At 39.4% G+C, this 17610-nt stretch overlaps 1 protein-coding gene across 1 annotated transcript in view; it reads right to left on the reverse strand.

Annotated features, from left to right (window-relative positions):
• Positions 1–6459, reverse strand: part of LOC106095414 (uncharacterized) — an 87334-nt gene extending 80875 nt beyond the window's left edge. Inside the window, exon 1 of the mRNA XM_059365312.1 lies at positions 6325–6459. Coding sequence (XP_059221295.1) covers positions 6325–6430 — 106 coding nt within the window. The 5' untranslated portion in view covers positions 6431–6459. The remainder of the gene's footprint in view (positions 1–6324) is intronic.
• Between the last annotated feature and the right edge of the window lie 11151 nt (positions 6460–17610).

The raw sequence follows: 17610 nt of genomic DNA on the forward strand, positions 1-17610 counted from the left end.
TGATTTTGGTAATAAAATTCAATGATTTGCAAGCGTTGCTCGTTAGTAAGTCTATTCATGATGAAATGTCAAAGCATACTGAGCATCTTTCTCTTTGACACCATGTCTGAAATCCCACGTGATCTGTCAAATACTAATGCATGAAAATCCTAACCTCAAAAAAATCACCCTTTACAAGGCGAGTTCGTTTTATAATATATAAGTGTGCACGATGATCACTCATCAATGAGGGCAAACGTGTTTAAAGAATACGATTTTCCGTAAAGTGTGACAGGATGGTTTTGAGCAGTCGTCCACTCCGCATTGCCTTTTCCAATAACAACGTCGCAGTGACTGTTTCTTGAAGCACCACAAGCAGAGATTATTATCTCGTATATATTGGGTTGCCCAAAAAGTAATTGGGGATTTTTCATATAGTCGGCGTTGACAAATTTTTTCACAGCTTGTGACTCTGTAATTGCATTCTTTCTTCTGTCAGTTATCAGCTGTTACTTTTAGCTTGATTTAGAAAAAAGTGTAAAAAAGTATATTTGATTAAAGTTCATTCTAAGTTTTATTAAAAATGCATTTACTTTCTTTTAAAAAATCCGCAATTACTTTTTGAGCAACCCAATAATTTCATCTTTCGTTAAAAGTGAACAACAACAAGTAAAAGCGTGCTAAGTTCGGCCGGGCCGAATCTTATATACCCTCCACCATGGATCGCATTTGTCGAGTTCTTTTCCTGGCATCTCTTCTTAGGCAAAAAAGGATATAAGAAAAGAGTTGCTCTGCTATTAAAACGATATCAAGATATGGTCCGGTTCGGACCACAATTAAATTATATGTTGGAGACCTGTGTAAAATTTCAGCCAATTCGTATAAGAATTGCGCCCATTGGGGCTCACGAAGTTAAATAGAGAGAGCGATTTATATGGGATCTGTATCGGGCTATAGACCGATTCAGACCATAATAAACACGTTTGTTGATGGTCATGAGAGGATCCGTCGTACAAAATTTCAGGCATATCGGATAATAATTGCGACCTCTAGGGGTCAAGAAGTCAAGATCCCAAATAGGTTTATATGGCAGCTATATCAGGTTATGAACCGATTTGAACCTTATTTGACACAGTTGTTGAAAGTAAAAATAAAATACGTCATTCAAAATTTCAGCCAAATCGGATAGGAGTTGCGGCCTCTAGAAGCTCAAGAAGTCAAATCCCCAGATCTGTTTATATGACAGCTATATCAGGTTATGGACCGATTTCAACCATACTTAGCACAGTTGTTAGATATCATAACGAAAAACGTCGTGCAAAATTTCATTTCAATCGGATGAGAATTGCGCACTCTAGAGGCTCAAGAAGTCAAGACCCAAGATCGGTGTATATGGCAGCTATATCAGGTTATGGACCGATTTGAACCATACTTGGCACAGTTGTTGGATATAATAACAAAACACGTCGTGCAAAATTTCATCCCAATCGGATAAGAATTGCGCACTCTAGAGGCTCAAGAAGTCAAGACCCCAGATCGGTTTATATGGCAGCTATATCAGGTTATGGACCGACTTCAACCATACTTGGCACAGTTGTTGGATATCATAACAAAACAAGTTGTGCAAAATTTCATTGTGATCGGATAAGAATTGCGCACGCTGGAGGCTCAAGAAGTCAAGACCCAAGATCGGTTTATATGGCAGCTATATCAGGTTATGGACCGATTTGAACCATACTTGGCACAGTTGTTAGATATCACAACGAAACACGTCGTGCAAAATTTCATCCCAATAGGATAAGAAATGCGCACTCTAGAGGCTCAAGAAGTCAAGACCCAAGATCGGTTTATATGGCAGCTATATCAAAACATGGACCGATATGGCCCATTTACAATACCAACCGACCTACACTAATAAGAAGTATTTGTGCAAAATTTCAAGCGGCTAGCTTTACTCCTTCGGAAGTTAGCGTGCTTTCGACAGACAGACGGACGGACGGACGGACGGACGGACGGACGGACGGACGGACGGACGGACGGACGGACAGACGGACGGACATGGCTAGATCGACATAAAATGTCACGACGATCAAGAATATATATACTTTATGGGGTCTCAGACGAATATTTCGAGTAGTTACAAACAGAATGACGAAATTAGTATACCCCCCATCTTATGGTGGAGGGTATAAAAATTGTGGACATTCTGCTAGTCGATGGCTTTGTTTACACTTAAAGTAAAGTGTTGTTGTATTGGCTCCCTCTTTTTTCTCATCCGTGACGTCATGTACGTTAATGCGTTCTTTTGTATGCTTTTTAGATTCGTCACAGCATGTTGGCATAAATGACGTCACACGGGATGTGCAAGCCGCTAAATTGTAAAGCCGCCCATCGAATACAGCAATATCAACACGAGACGAAGAGAAACGGTATCTACCCCAAATTTAGTGTTAAAGAGAAACGGTATCTACCCCAAATTTAGTGTTAAATCGCACGGCAATTTGACCACTAGCTCATTAAAGAGCATTGGATCATTCAAATACTGCCTGCATAGTAGTATAGCGAGAGCAAAATAATGAGAGCCTCCAATCCAATCTTTTTGAACAGCTGGGTGCTCTGTGAGTTTTTATTTCTGTCCAAAAAGAATTCGTTAACATGTTTCCAGTATGCGGTACCACAGCTGGTAGTCCTCTACTAGTTAGTGGACTGTTTTGTAGTTCAAAAACTGCCGAACTGCTTACAATTTTGCACCGCAATAGGAAAATTTATTTATATAGGTGCTAGTATATCTAAACTATATAGTATTTGTTTTGTTGAAAGCTCATTAAATGGTTTGTAAGCCTCCAAATTTATTTCCATTTGAGTTTATTTGTAAAGAAATTTATTGGTCATGGAGTTTAAGTTTTATAGTAATCCATTTTTTCAAAATTTCAAATGCTTAGCTTTACTATTTCAAAAGTTCTTGACCGAACGAACTTTTGAAATAGTTAAGCTAAGCATTTGAAATTTTGAAAAAAAATTGTTGAAGCTATACTGACTATAAATGATTTAGAGATTACGAAAATGTTTAGTTCTAAAACTAATATTTTGAGTTAATAGACGCAATAATGAAATTAGTATACCACTCTCCTATGACGGGGGGTACAGTACATGTTACGAAGGATGGGGGTATATTCATTTTGTCATTTCGTTTGCAACACATCGAAATATCCATTTCCGACCCTATAAAGTATATATATTGCGGATCAGCGCAAAAATCTAAGACGATCTAGACATGTCCGTCCGTCTGTCGGTTGAAATCACGCAACAGTCTTTAACAAGTAAAAGCGTGCTAAGTTCGGCCGGGCCGAATCTTATATACCCTCCACCATGGATTGCATTTGTCGAGTTCTTTTCCTGGCATCTCTTCTTAGGCAAAAAAGGATATAAGAAAAGAGTTGCTCTGCTATTAAAACGATATCAAGATATGGTCCGGTTCGGACCACAATTAAATTATATGTTGGAGACCTGTGTAAAATTTCAGCCAATTCGTATAAGAATTGCGCCCATTGGGGCTCACGAAGTTAAATAGAGAGAGCGATTTATATGGGATCTGTATCGGGCTATAGACCGATTCAGACCATAATAAACACGTTTGTTGATGGTCATGAGAGGATCCGTCGTACAAAATTTCAGGCATATCGGATAATAATTGCGACCTCTAGGGGTCAAGAAGTCAAGATCCCAAATAGGTTTATATGGCAGCTATATCAGGTTATGAACCGATTTGAACCTTATTTGACACAGTTGTTGAAAGTAAAAATAAAATACGTCATTCAAAATTTCAGCCAAATCGGATAGGAGTTGCGGCCTCTAGAAGCTCAAGAAGTCAAATCCCCAGATCTGTTTATATGACAGCTATATCAGGTTATGGACCGATTTCAACCATACTTAGCACAGTTGTTAGATATCATAACGAAAAACGTCGTGCAAAATTTCATTTCAATCGGATGAGAATTGCGCACTCTAGAGGCTCAAGAAGTCAAGACCCAAGATCGGTGTATATGGCAGCTATATCAGGTTATGGACCGATTTGAACCATACTTGGCACAGTTGTTGGATATAATAACAAAACACGTCGTGCAAAATTTCATCCCAATCGGATAAGAATTGCGCACTCTAGAGGCTCAAGAAGTCAAGACCCCAGATCGGTTTATATGGCAGCTATATCAGGTTATGGACCGACTTCAACCATACTTGGCACAGTTGTTGGATATCATAACAAAACAAGTTGTGCAAAATTTCATTGTGATCGGATAAGAATTGCGCACGCTGGAGGCTCAAGAAGTCAAGACCCAAGATCGGTTTATATGGCAGCTATATCAGGTTATGGACCGATTTGAACCATACTTGGCACAGTTGTTAGATATCACAACGAAACACGTCGTGCAAAATTTCATCCCAATCGGATAAGAAATGCGCACTCTAGAGGCTCAAGAAGTCAAGACCCAAGATCGGTTTATATGGCAGCTATATCAAAACATGGACCGATATGGCCCATTTACAATACCAACCGACCTACACTAATAAGAAGTATTTGTGCAAAATTTCAAGCGGCTAGCTTTACTCCTTCGGAAGTTAGCGTGCTTTCGACAGACAGACGGACGGACGGACGGACGGACGGACAGACGGACGGACATGGCTAGATCGACATAAAATGTCACGACGATCAAGAATATATATACTTTATGGGGTCTCAGACGAATATTTCGAGTAGTTACAAACAGAATGACGAAATTAGTATACCCCCCATCTTATGGTGGAGGGTATAAAAATAAAGATATTGAGCTGAAATTTTGCACAGATTCTTTTTTTATCCATAAGCAGGTTAAGTTCGAAGATGGGCTATAACGGACTATATCCCATATAGACCGATCCGCCGATTTAGGGTATTAGGCCCATAAAAGCCACATTTATTATCCGATTTTGCTGAAATTTGGGGCAGTGAGTTGTGTTGGGCCCTTCGTTATCCTTCGTCAATTTGGCTCAGATCGGTCCAGATTTGGATATAGCTGCCATATAGACCGATCCTCCAATTTAGGGTCTAAGGCCCATAAAAGCCACATTTATTATCCGATTCTGCTGAAATTTGGGACAGAGAGTTGTGATAAGCCCTTCGACATTCTTCGTCAATTTGGCCCAGATCAGTCCAGATTTGGATATAGCTGCCATATGGACCGATCCCCGGATTTAAGGTTTTAGGCCCATAAAAGCCACATTTATTATCCAATTTTGCTGAAATTTGAGACAGTGAATTGTGTTAGGCCCCTCAACATCCTTCGTCAATTTGGCCCAGATCGGTCCAGATTTGGATATAGCTGCCATATAGACCGATCCTTCGATTTAGGGTCCTAGGCCCATAAAAGCCACATTTATTATCCGATTTTGCTGAAATTTGGGACAGTGAGTTGTGATAAGCCCTTCGACATCCTTCGTCAATTTGGCCCAGATCGGTCCAGATGTGGATACAGCTGCCTTATGGACCGATCCCCTGATTTAGGGTTTTAGGCCCATAAAAGCCACATTTATTACCCGATTTGGTTGAAATTTGGGACAGTGAGTAAAGTTAGGCCCTTCGACATTCCTTGTCAATTTGGCTCAGATCGGTCCATATAGACCGATCTCTCGGTTTTAAGTTTTGGGCCCATAAAAGGCGCATTTATTGTCCGATGTGGCCGAAATTGGGGACAGTGGGTTAAATTAAGCCCTTCGACATACTTCTGCAATATGGCACAGATCGGTTCAGATTTCGATATAGCTTCCATATGGCCCGATCTCTCGATCTAAGGTTTTAGGGTCATAAAATGCGCGTTTATTGTACGATGACGCCGAAATTTGGGACGGTGAGTTGTGTTAGGCCCTTCGATATCCTTTTTAAATTTGATCCAGATCCGTCCAGATCTGCCATATAGACCGATATCCCGATTTATAGTCTTGGTCCCATAAAGTCGCATTTGTAATCCGATTTCACTTAAATTTTACACAGTGACTTATGCTAAGCATTTCGACATCCGTTTAGTACATATTTCAAATCGGTTTAATTTTAGATATAGCTACTTAAAAGACCAATATTTTGTTATACGCAATTGAAAAATGACTTGTACTTATAAGTATTTGGTCCAAATCGGAACATATTTCGATATAGCTGCTATGGGGCATAAGGTATGAATTTTTCACCGGATTTTGACGAAAGGTGTTTTACATATATACCCGAGGTGGTGGGTATCCAAAGTTCGGCCCGGCCGAACTTAACGCCTTTTTACTTGTTTCGTTATACATTTTCTATTTAACTATAATCGCACTTACCTTCAGTATCAATATCTTGTGCATTGATATGATTCAACTGCTTAATCACATCTCCCACATCCTCATGCGGTTTAATTGCTTGGCGGCCATCAACACTTGAAATCATTAAAATTGCAAAAATCCCCCATACCACAAATGAAGTTAGCACAAAGGTAAACTTGAGCAGAAAAGTACCGCATAACATCTTTACCCTATTAGCACCCAACACAGACTAAATTAGGCAGTACTTTGTTCAGAGTCATAACATGACGCTATTTCTGATGTCTCTCATATACTCCCAATGAGTTTTTTCTGCTACTTTTTAAAAATAGAATTTATATCGCATGCGTGTGACTGTAAATAAACTCAGAATTTGTAAGGTAATCAAGCTTATGAAATAAAATGTTGTCCATAATATAACGAAAATGTTCAGGCACCACATAATAGTAGGAAGCTCACATATTATTGGAACTTGTTTTTGTTTTTGGCAGAAACTTTAAATGGATGTTAGATTAAAGGCAGCTTTTGACATTTCAAACATAAACAAGTAAAAGCGTGCTAAGTTCGGCCGGGCCGAATCTTATATACCCTACACCATGGATCGCATTTGCCGAGTTCTTTTCCCGGCATCTCTTCTTAGGCAAGAAAGGATATAAGAAAAGATTTGCTCTGCTTTTGTTATATTATTACATGTTGGAGACCTGTGTAAAATGTCAGCCAATTCGAATAAGAATTGCGCCCTTTGTGGGCTAAAGAAGTAAAATAGAGAGATCGATTTATATGGGAGCTGTATCGGGCTATATACCGATTCAGACCATAATAAACACGTATGTTAATGGTCATGAGAGAATCCGTCGTACAAAATTTCAGGCAAATCGGATAATAATTGCGACCTCTAGAGGCTCAAGAAGTCGAGATCTCAGATCGGTTTATATGGCAGCTATATCGGGTTATGAACCGATTTGAGCCATACTTGGCACAGTTGTTGGATATCATAACAAAACACGTCGTGCAAAATTTCATTCAAATCGGATAAGAATTGCACACTCTAGAGGTTAAAGAAGTCAAGACCCAAGATCGGTTGATATGTCAGATATATCAGGTTATAAACCGATTTGAACTATACTTGGCACAAATGTTGGATATCATTACAAAACACGTCGTGCAAAATTTCATTCCAATCGGATAAGAATTGCGAACTGTATCGGCTCAAGAAGTCAAGACCCAAGATCAGCTATATCAAACCATGGATAAATTTGAACCATACCTGGCAAAGTTATTGGCTATCATAACAAAACACGTCGTGCAAAATTTCATTCCAATCGCTATGAATTGCGCACTCTAGAGGCTCAAGAAGTCAAGACCCAAGATTGGTTTATATGGCAGCTATATCAAAACATGGACCGATATGGCCCATTTACAATACCAACCGACCTACGCTAATAAGAAGTATTTGTGCAAAATTTCAAGCGGCTAGCTTTACTCCTTCGGAAGTTAGCGTGCTTTCGACAGACAGACGGACGGACGGACATGGCTAGATCGACATAAAATGTCGCGACGATCAAAAATATATATACTTTATGGGGCCTCATACCCTCCACCATAGGATGGGGGGTATACTAATTTCGTCATTCTGATTGTAACTACTCGAAATATTCGTCTGAGACCCCATAAAGTTTATATATTCTTGATCGTCGCGACGTTTTATGTCGATCTAGCCATGTCCGTCCGTCTGTCCGTCCGTCCGTCTGTCCGTCCGTCCGTCCGTCTGTCTGTCGAAAGCACGCTAACTTCCGAAGGAGTAAAGCTAGCCGCTTGAAATTTTGCACAAATACTTCTTATTAGTGTAGGTTGGTTGGTATTGTAAATTGGCCATATCGGTCTATGTTTTGATATAGCTGCCATATAAACCGATCTTAGGTCTTGAATTCTTGAGCCTCGAGAGTGCGCAATTCTTATCCGATTGAGATGAAATTTTGCACGATGTGTTTTGTTATCATATCCAATAACTGTGCCAAGTATGGTTCAAATCGGTCCATAACCTGATATAGCTGCCATATAAACCGATCTTGGCTCTTGTCTTCTTGAGCCTCTAGAGTGCCCAATTCTTATCCGATTTTAATGAATTTTGGCACGGCGTGTTTTGTTATGATATCCAATAACTGTGCCAAGTATGGTTCAAATCGGTCTATAACCTGATATTGGGTCTTGATTTCTTGAGCCTCTAAAGTGCGCAATTCTTATCCGATTTGAATGAAATTTTGCGCGTAGTATTTTGTTATGATATCCAACAACTGTGCCAAGTATGGTTCAAATAGGTTCATAACCTGATATAGCTGTCATATATCCAATTCCTATCCGATTTTGGCTGAAATTTCGCAAGACGTATTTTATTCTTACTTTCAACAACTGTCTCAAATAAGGTTCAAATCGGTTCATAATCTGATATAGCTGTCATATAAACCGATCTGGGATCTTTACTTCTTGAGCCTCTAGAGGTCGCAATTATTATCCGATTTGCCTGAAATTTTGTACAACGGATTCTCTCATGACCATCAACATACGCGTTTATTAGGGTCTGAATCTGTCTGCTATATCACGTTATAGACCGATTTGGAGCAAGTGTTTGGTTCACAGAGCTTTGAATAGAGAGCGCAGGCATTCTATTGAAATGGTCCTGAATTTGATGCGCGTTCAGCGGTAATTGAGGGTTAGAGAGAGCAGTTGGCAAACTATGTGAACACGATTTCGAGAAAGAGGAGGCCATCCAACTAAAGTGTTGTTCCTTATCAGTAGACTTAACTTTTGCAAGCCTTGCCGTCGAGCTATGATTCTACTATGAAAGTAGCTTTGGTGATTTCGATTCTATATGGGAGCTATATCACGTTCTAGACCGATTTGGACCGTACTTGGCACAATTTTTTGAAGTCATAACAGAATAATATAGTCAAAATTTCAGTCAAATCAGTCAAAAATTGCGGCTTGTAAAAGCTCAAGAATTCAAATCGGGAGATCGGTTTATATGGGAGCTATAGCAGATAATAGACCGAGATCGACTCAGAACGTCGAGGCGATCAAGAATATATGTACTTGATAATGTCTTTGACGAATATTTCGGGGTGGTACAAACGGAATGACTATATTAGTAAATCCCCATTCTATGGTGGTGTTCTGTTATGACTTTCAACAACTCTGCCATGAACGGTCCAAATCGGTCTATAACTCTTACCTCTCCGATCTCCCGATTTGACTTCTTGAGTCCTCACATGACGCTATTTTTTCGATTTGGCTGAAATTGCATGCGGTATTCTGTTACGACTTCCAACAACTGTGCCAATTACGATCCTAGTCAACCTGACATAGCTCCCATAAAAACAGGTATGTAGAGTAAAATTATGCCCTTTAACTAAATATATTTTGCACATTTTATTAGCAGAATCCATGGTGGTGGGTACCCAAAATTCGGCCCGGTCGAATTAACACATGTTTAACATGTTTTTAAATAGAACAAAAAAGGTTGTGGATATCAATTTAATTCTTTATTTCTGTGAAAATAGGTTCGATGCCATTATGTATGGAACTCGATTTCTTTTCTATAACCACCAATCCGAATTTCTGTTGTAAATTTTAATAATTTCGACTCGTTGTTGGCTCGTATATCTTTCCATCACGAAATGGCAAATTTCACTGAAGAAAAATTTGAAAAGAGCAGCAAAACATATGGCGTCGTTTGTAGTTCCTATCTGTCTACTTTTTTAGTGTCCCTGAAAAAACCCTGTAAGTGCAGGTACCTATGAAATGATATAAGCTGCTTAATTTGTTGCATTGTACCCCGTAGACTTAGCACGAAATTAAACATTTTTGCACTCTCTGTAAGCAATACCATTACAAACGAAGACTGAAGCCGGTGGTGAGGTTAAATTTTTTTTAAAAAGAACACAAAATTTCGTTTTCTTAGCGCCATGTCGAAAAAATGCGTTACTTTTTTGTACAATTGAAATCACCAACAATTGGAGTTCCATATTGTTCCCCTTCATATCATTTAAATTGGTTTTGTGGCGTGTCCTAGATACTTGACCCCAAATTCGCAAATATAAGATTTGTATATACTCCCAAAGTTCTCTTATTTAAGCCCTTTTTGTTTCGTTGGTGCCACATGAGCATTTCCGACAGTTGTTCCCTAATATGCGTCCTCCACTTTCAAACATCTTCCATTTATGTTCGGTATTGTTCCGGTTGACCTTGGTTTCAGTTTTGGGTCGAGCGACTTCCCAAACACTTGATGTCTAAAACTAACCCCCCTTATTTCGGTTGGCGATGGCGTAGTCGAAATTCAAAATTTTTCATTTTTATACCCTCCACCATAAGATGGGGGGTATACTAATTTCGTCATTCTGTTTGTAACTACTCGAAATATTCGTCTGAGACCCCATAAAGTATATATATTCTTGATCGTCGTGACATTTTATGTCGATCTAGCCATGTCCGTCCGTCTGTCCGTCCGTCCGTCCGTCCGTCCGTCCGTCCGTCCGTCCGTCCGTCCGTCCGTCCGTCCGTCTGTCTGTCGAAAGCACGCTAACTTCCGAAGGAGTAAAGCTAGCCTCTTGAAATTTTGCACAAATACTTCTTATTAGTGTAGGTCGGTTGGTATTGTAAATGGGCCATATCGGTCCATGTTTTGATATAGCTGCCATATAAACCGATCTTGGGTCTTGACTTCTTGAGCCTCTAGAGTGCGCATTTCTTATCCGATTGGGATGAAATTTTGCACGACGTGTTTCGTTGTGATATCTAACAACTGTGCCAAGTATGGTTCAAATCGGTCCATAACCTGATATAGCTGCCATATAAACCGATCTTGGGTCTTGACTTCTTGAGCCTCCAGCGTGCGCAATTCTTATCCGATCACAATGAAATTTTGCACAACTTGTTTTGTTATGATATCCAACAACTGTGCCAAGTATGGTTGAAGTCGGTCCATAACCTGATATAGCTGCCATATAAACCGATCTGGGGTCTTGACTTCTTGAGCCTCTAGAGTGCGCAATTCTTATCCGATTGGGATGAAATTTTGCACGACGTGTTTTGTTATTATATCCAACAACTGTGCCAAGTATGGTTCAAATCGGTCCATAACCTGATATAGCTGCCATATACACCGATCTTGGGTCTTGACTTCTTGAGCCTCTAGAGTGCGCAATTCTCATCCGATTGAAATGAAATTTTGCACGACGTTTTTCGTTATGATATCTAACAACTGTGCTAAGTATGGTTGAAATCGGTCCATAACCTGATATAGCTGTCATATAAACAGATCTGGGGATTTGACTTCTTGAGCTTCTAGAGGCCGCAACTTCTATCCGATTTGGCTGAAATTTTGAATGACGTATTTTATTTTTACTTTCAACAACTGTGTCAAATAAGGTTCAAATCGGTTCATAACCTGATATAGCTGCCATATAAACCTATTTGGGATCTTGACTTCTTGACCCCTAGAGGTCGCAATTATTATCCGATATGCCTGAAATTTTGTACGACGGATCCTCTCATGACCATCAACAAACGTGTTTATTATGGTCTGAATCGGTCTATAGCCCGATACAGATCCCATATAAATCGCTCTCTCTATTTAACTTCGTGAGCCCCAATGGGCGCAATTCTTATACGAATTGGCTGAAATTTTACACAGGTCTCCAACATATAATTTAATTGTGGTCCGAACCGGACCATATCTTGATATCGTTTTAATAGCAGAGCAACTCTTTTCTTATATCCTTTTTTGCCTAAGAAGAGATGCCAGGAAAAGAACTCGACAAATGCGATCCATGGTGGAGGGTATATAAGATTCGGCCCGGCCGAACTTAGCACGCTTTTACTTGTTTTTTTTAATTTTTGGTATCACGTAAGTCGAATTTGACTATCAAATTTGACGAAAACGTAGATATAACAAGTAAAAGGGTGCTAAGTTCGGCCGGGCCGAATCTTATATACCCTTCACCATGGATCGCATTTGTCGAGTTCTTTTCCCGGCATCTCTTCTTAGGCAAAAAAAGGATATAAGTAAAGATTTGCTCTGCTATTAAAGCGATATCAAGATATGGTCCGGTTTGGACCACAATTAAATTATATGTTGGAGACCTGTGTAAAATCTCAGCCAATTCGAATAAGAATTGCGCCCTTTGGGAGCTCAAAAAGTAAAATAGCGATATCGATTTATATGGGAGCTGTATCGGGCTATAGACCGATCCAGACCATAATAAACACGTATGTTGATACTCATGAGAAAATCCGTCGTACAAAATTTCAGGCAAATCGGATAACAATTGCGACCTCTAGAGGCTCAAGAAATCAAAATCCCAGATCGTTTTGTATGGCAGCTATATCAGGTTATGAACCGATTTGAACCTTATTTGACACAGTTGTTGAAAGTAAGAATAAAATACGTCATGCAAAATTTCAGCCAAAGTGGATAGGAATTGCGTCCTCTAGAAGCTCAAGAAGTCAAGTCCCCAGATCGGTTTATATGACAGCTATATCAGATTATTAACCGATTTAAACCATACTTGGCGCAGTTGTTGGATATCGTAACAAAACACATTGTGCAAAATGTTATTCAAATCGGATAAGAATTGCGCCTTCTAGAGGCTTAAGAATTCAAGACCCAAGATCAGTTTATATGGCAGCTATATCAAAACATGGACCGATATGGCCCATTTACAATACCAACCGACCTACACTAATAAGAAGTATTTGTGCAAAATTTCAAGCGGCTAGCTTTACTCCTTCAGAAGTTAGCGTGCTTTCGACAGACAGACTGACGGACAGACGGACGGACTTTATGGGGTCTCAGACTAATATTTCGAGTAGTTACAAACAGAATGACGAAATTAGTATACCCCCTATCCTACGGTGGAGGCTATAAAAATTAATTTCATTCTGAACTACATCGCGCCTGTTTGTCGTAAGAGTATGGAACCTACATTATATTATTTTCATACCCATCACCGAAGGATGAGAGTATATGCATTTTGTCATTCCATTTGCAACAAATCGATTTAAGTTCTTGGGACAATAAAATCACGTTTATTACCCGATTTCGCTGAAATTTGACACAGGCGGTGTGCAAGGCTTCTCGATATTCAAATTCAATATGGTTCAGATCGGTATATATTTGGATGTAGCTGTCATATACATATACCGATCTCCAGATTTAAGTTTTTAAGCCTAAAAGAGATGCATGGAGTGTGTATCCAAAGTTCGATCCGACCGTACCCAATGCCTTTTTACTCGTTTTTTATACCCACCACCGAAGGATGGGGGTATATTCATTTTGTCATTCCGTTTGCAACACATCGAAATATCCATTTCCGACCCTATAAAGTATATATATTCTTGATCAGCGTAAAAATCTAAGACGATCTAGACATGTCCGTCCGTCTGTCCGTCTGTCTGTTGAAATCACGCTACAGTCTTTAAAAATAGAGATATTGAGCTGAAATTTTGAACAGGTTCGTTTTTTGTCCATAAGCAGGTTAATTTCGAAGATAGGCTATATCGAACTATATCTTGATATAGCCCCCATATAGACCGATCCGCCGATTTAGGGTCTTAGGCCCATAAAAGCCACTTTCATAATCCGATTTTGCTGAAATTTGGGACAGAGAGTTGTGTTAGGCTCCCGAACGTACTTCGTTAATTTTGCCCAGATCGGTCCAGATTTGGATATAGCTGCCACTAAGGCCGATCCTCCAATTTAGGGTCTTAGTCCCATAAAAGCCACATTTCTTATCAGATTTTACTGGAATTTAAGAGAGTGAGTTGTGTTAGGCCCTTTGACATCCTTCATCCTTTGGCCTAGATCGGTTCAGATTTGGATATAGCTGCCATATAGACCGATCCTCCGATTTAGGGTTTTAGGCCCATAAAACCACATTTATTATCTGATTTTGCTGAAATTTGGAACAGTGAATTGTGTTTGGCCCTTCGTCATCCTCCGTCAATTTGACTCAGATCCCTATAGATTTGGATATAGCTGCCATATAAACCGATCTTCCGATTTAGGGTCTTAGGCCCATAAAAGCCACATTTATTATCCGATTTTGCTGAAATTTGAGACAGTGAGTTGTGTTAGGCCCTCCAGTATCCTTCATAAATTTGGCCTAAATAGGTCCAAATTTGGACATATAGGGCGATCCGCCGATTTAGGGTCTTAGGCCAATAAAAGCTACATTTGTTGTCCGATATCGTCATCCTCCGTCAATTTGACTCAGATCGCTATAGATTTGGATATAGCTGCCATATAAACCGATCTTCCGATTTAGGGTCTTATGCCCATAAAAGCCACATTTATTATCCGATTTTGCTGAAATTTGAGACAGTGAGTTGTGTTAGGCCCTCCAGTATCCTTCATAAATTTGGCCTAAATAGGTCCAAATTTGGACATATAGGGCGATCCGCCGATTTAGGGTCTTAGGCCAATAAAAGCTACATTTGTTGTCCGATATCGCCGAAATTTGGGACATTGAGTTAAGTTAAACCCCTTGACATAGTTCTGCATTATGGCACAGAGCGGTCAAGATTTGGATATAGCTGCCATATAGACCGATCTCTCGATTTAATAATTTGGGCCAATAAAAAGCGCAATTTATTGTCCGATGATGCCGAAATTTGGGATAAAGAGTTGAGTTAAGCCTTTCCACATATTTCCGCAATTTGGTCTAGATCGATCAAGATTTGCATATAGCTGCCATGTAGACCGATATCTCGATTTAAAGTCTTGGTTCCAAAAAAGACGCATTTATAATCCGATTTAACTAAAATTTGACACATTGACTTATGTTAGGCTTTTCGATATCCATGTTGTATATGGTTCAGATCGGTTTATATTTATACCCTCCTCCTCATTCTGTTTGTAACTACTCGAAATATTCGTATGAGACCCCATAATATATATATATTCTTGATCGTCGCGAAATTTTATGTCGATCTAGCTATGTCCATCCGTCCGTCCGTCCGTCGAAAGCATGCTAACTTCCGAAGGAGTAGAGCTAGCCGCTTGAAATTTTGAACAAATACTTCTTATTAGTGTAGGTCGGTTGGTATTGTAAATGGGCCATATCGTTCCATGTTTTGATATAGCTGCCATATAAACCGATCTTGGGTCTTGACTTCTTGAGCCTCTAGAGTGCGCAATTCGTAGCGATTGGAATGAAATTTTGAACGACGTGTTTTGTTATGATATCCAACATTTGTGCCAAGTATAATTCACATCGGTTCATAATCTGGTATAGCTGTCATATAAACCGATCCGGGGTCTTGATTTCTTGAGCCTCTAGAGGGCGCAATTATCGTCCAATTTAACTGAAATTTTGCACGTAGTGTTTTGGTATTGCTTTCAACAACTGTGCTAACTACGATTCAAATCGGTTCATAATCTGGTATAGCTGTCAAATAAATCGATCTTGGATCTTGACTTCTTGAGCCAATTGAGGGCGCAATTCTTATCCGATTTGGCTGAAATTTTGCATGAGGTGTTTTGTTATAACTTCCAATAACTGTGCTAAGTATGGCGTAAACCGATATAGAACCTGATATAGCTGCCATAAAAACCGATCTGGGATCTTGGCTTCTTAAACCTCTAGAGGGCGCAATTCTCATCCGATTTGGCTGAAATTTTGTACAAGGGCTTCTCTCATGACCTTCAACATACGTGTCTAGTATGGTCTGAATCAATCAATAGCTTGATACAGCTCTTATATAAACCTATCTCCCGATTTTGCTTCTTGAGCCCCTACAAGGCGCAATTCTTATCCGAATGAACTGAAATATTACACATGGACTTCTACAATGTCAATCAGCATTCATTTATGGTCCGAATCGGACTATAACTTGATATAGCTCCAATAGGATAACAGTTCTTATTCAATATTCTATGTTTGTCTAAAAAGAGATACCGCGCATAGAACTCGACAAATGCGATCAATGGTGGAGGGTATATAAGATTCGGCCCGGCCGAACTTAGCACGCTCTTACTTGTTAGATATAGCTACTAAAAAGACCAAAATTTTGTTATACATAATTGAAAAATAACTTGTACCTATTACAATAGTATTTGGTCCAAATCGGATCATATTTCGATATAACTTCTATGGGATATAAGGTATGCAATTTTCATTGGATTTTGATGAAAGGTGGTTTACATATATACCAGAGGTGGTGGGTACCCAAAATTCGGCCTGGCCTTACTTACTTAACGTCTTTTTACTTGTTAATTTTCAAACTGGAATTACTCCTAAATGGTCCATGGGAAGTATACCCGAATCCCACATGTATTCCTAGGACATTTTATCTAGAATCTGTCAAATCAAATTTCAAAGTGATTCGACCAACAGTTTAGTTTCTATTGAGATTTAAATGGGAACGTGTGAAAGGCTCCTTGTAATGAAATTTCAAGAAATCGTTAACACTGTATTTTGTACGAGACCAGTAAGAACCACATATGATCCCTTTACCGTATTCCTCATCACCGGAAACATGGCGTACATCCTAATACACGAATCAAATCGGAAAGGCAGGGAAGTGAACGCTGCATGAAATTTAGCAAATCCAACTAACACAAATCAGTGGAAACCAATTACTTTGAAAGAGTTAGATGCTTTTTTGGCTAATATTTTGTATGCTGGACTCACTTAATCGAATAGAAAACCCCTTGAAGAGTTATGGGGTCCAACGCGCCGTCCTATATATAAAGCTGCATTATCATTAGGTTGTATGAAGTGCATAAAATAATGCCTTAGATTCGACAATGGAAATATGCGACAACAGCGACTAATCAACAACAAAACTGCAGCCATTTATGATATTTGGCAAATGTTGCAGTCTAAAAGCTGGTACTAAAGGGTGATTTTTTGAGGTTAGGATTTTCATGCATTAGTATTTGACAGATCACGTGGGATTTCAGACATGGTGTCAAAGAGAAAGATGCTCAGTATGCTTTGACATTTCATCATGAATAGACTTACTAACGAGCAACGCTTGGAAATCATTGAATTTTATTACCAAAATCAGTGTTCGGTTCGAAATGTGTTCATTCACCGTTCAGCGATGAGGCTCATTTCTGGTTGAATGGCTACGTAAATAAGCAAAATTGCCGCATTTGGAGTGAAGAGCAACCAGAAGCCGTTCAAGAACTGCCCATGCATCCCGAAAAATGCACTGTTTGGTGTGGTTTGTACGCTGGTGGAATCATTGGACCGTATTTTTTCAAAGATGCTGTTGGACGCAACGTTACGGTGAATGAACACATTT

The sequence above is a fragment of the Stomoxys calcitrans genome, chromosome 1 (genome assembly GCF_963082655.1).
Source record: "Stomoxys calcitrans chromosome 1, idStoCalc2.1, whole genome shotgun sequence".
NCBI lineage: Eukaryota > Metazoa > Arthropoda > Insecta > Diptera > Muscidae > Stomoxys > Stomoxys calcitrans.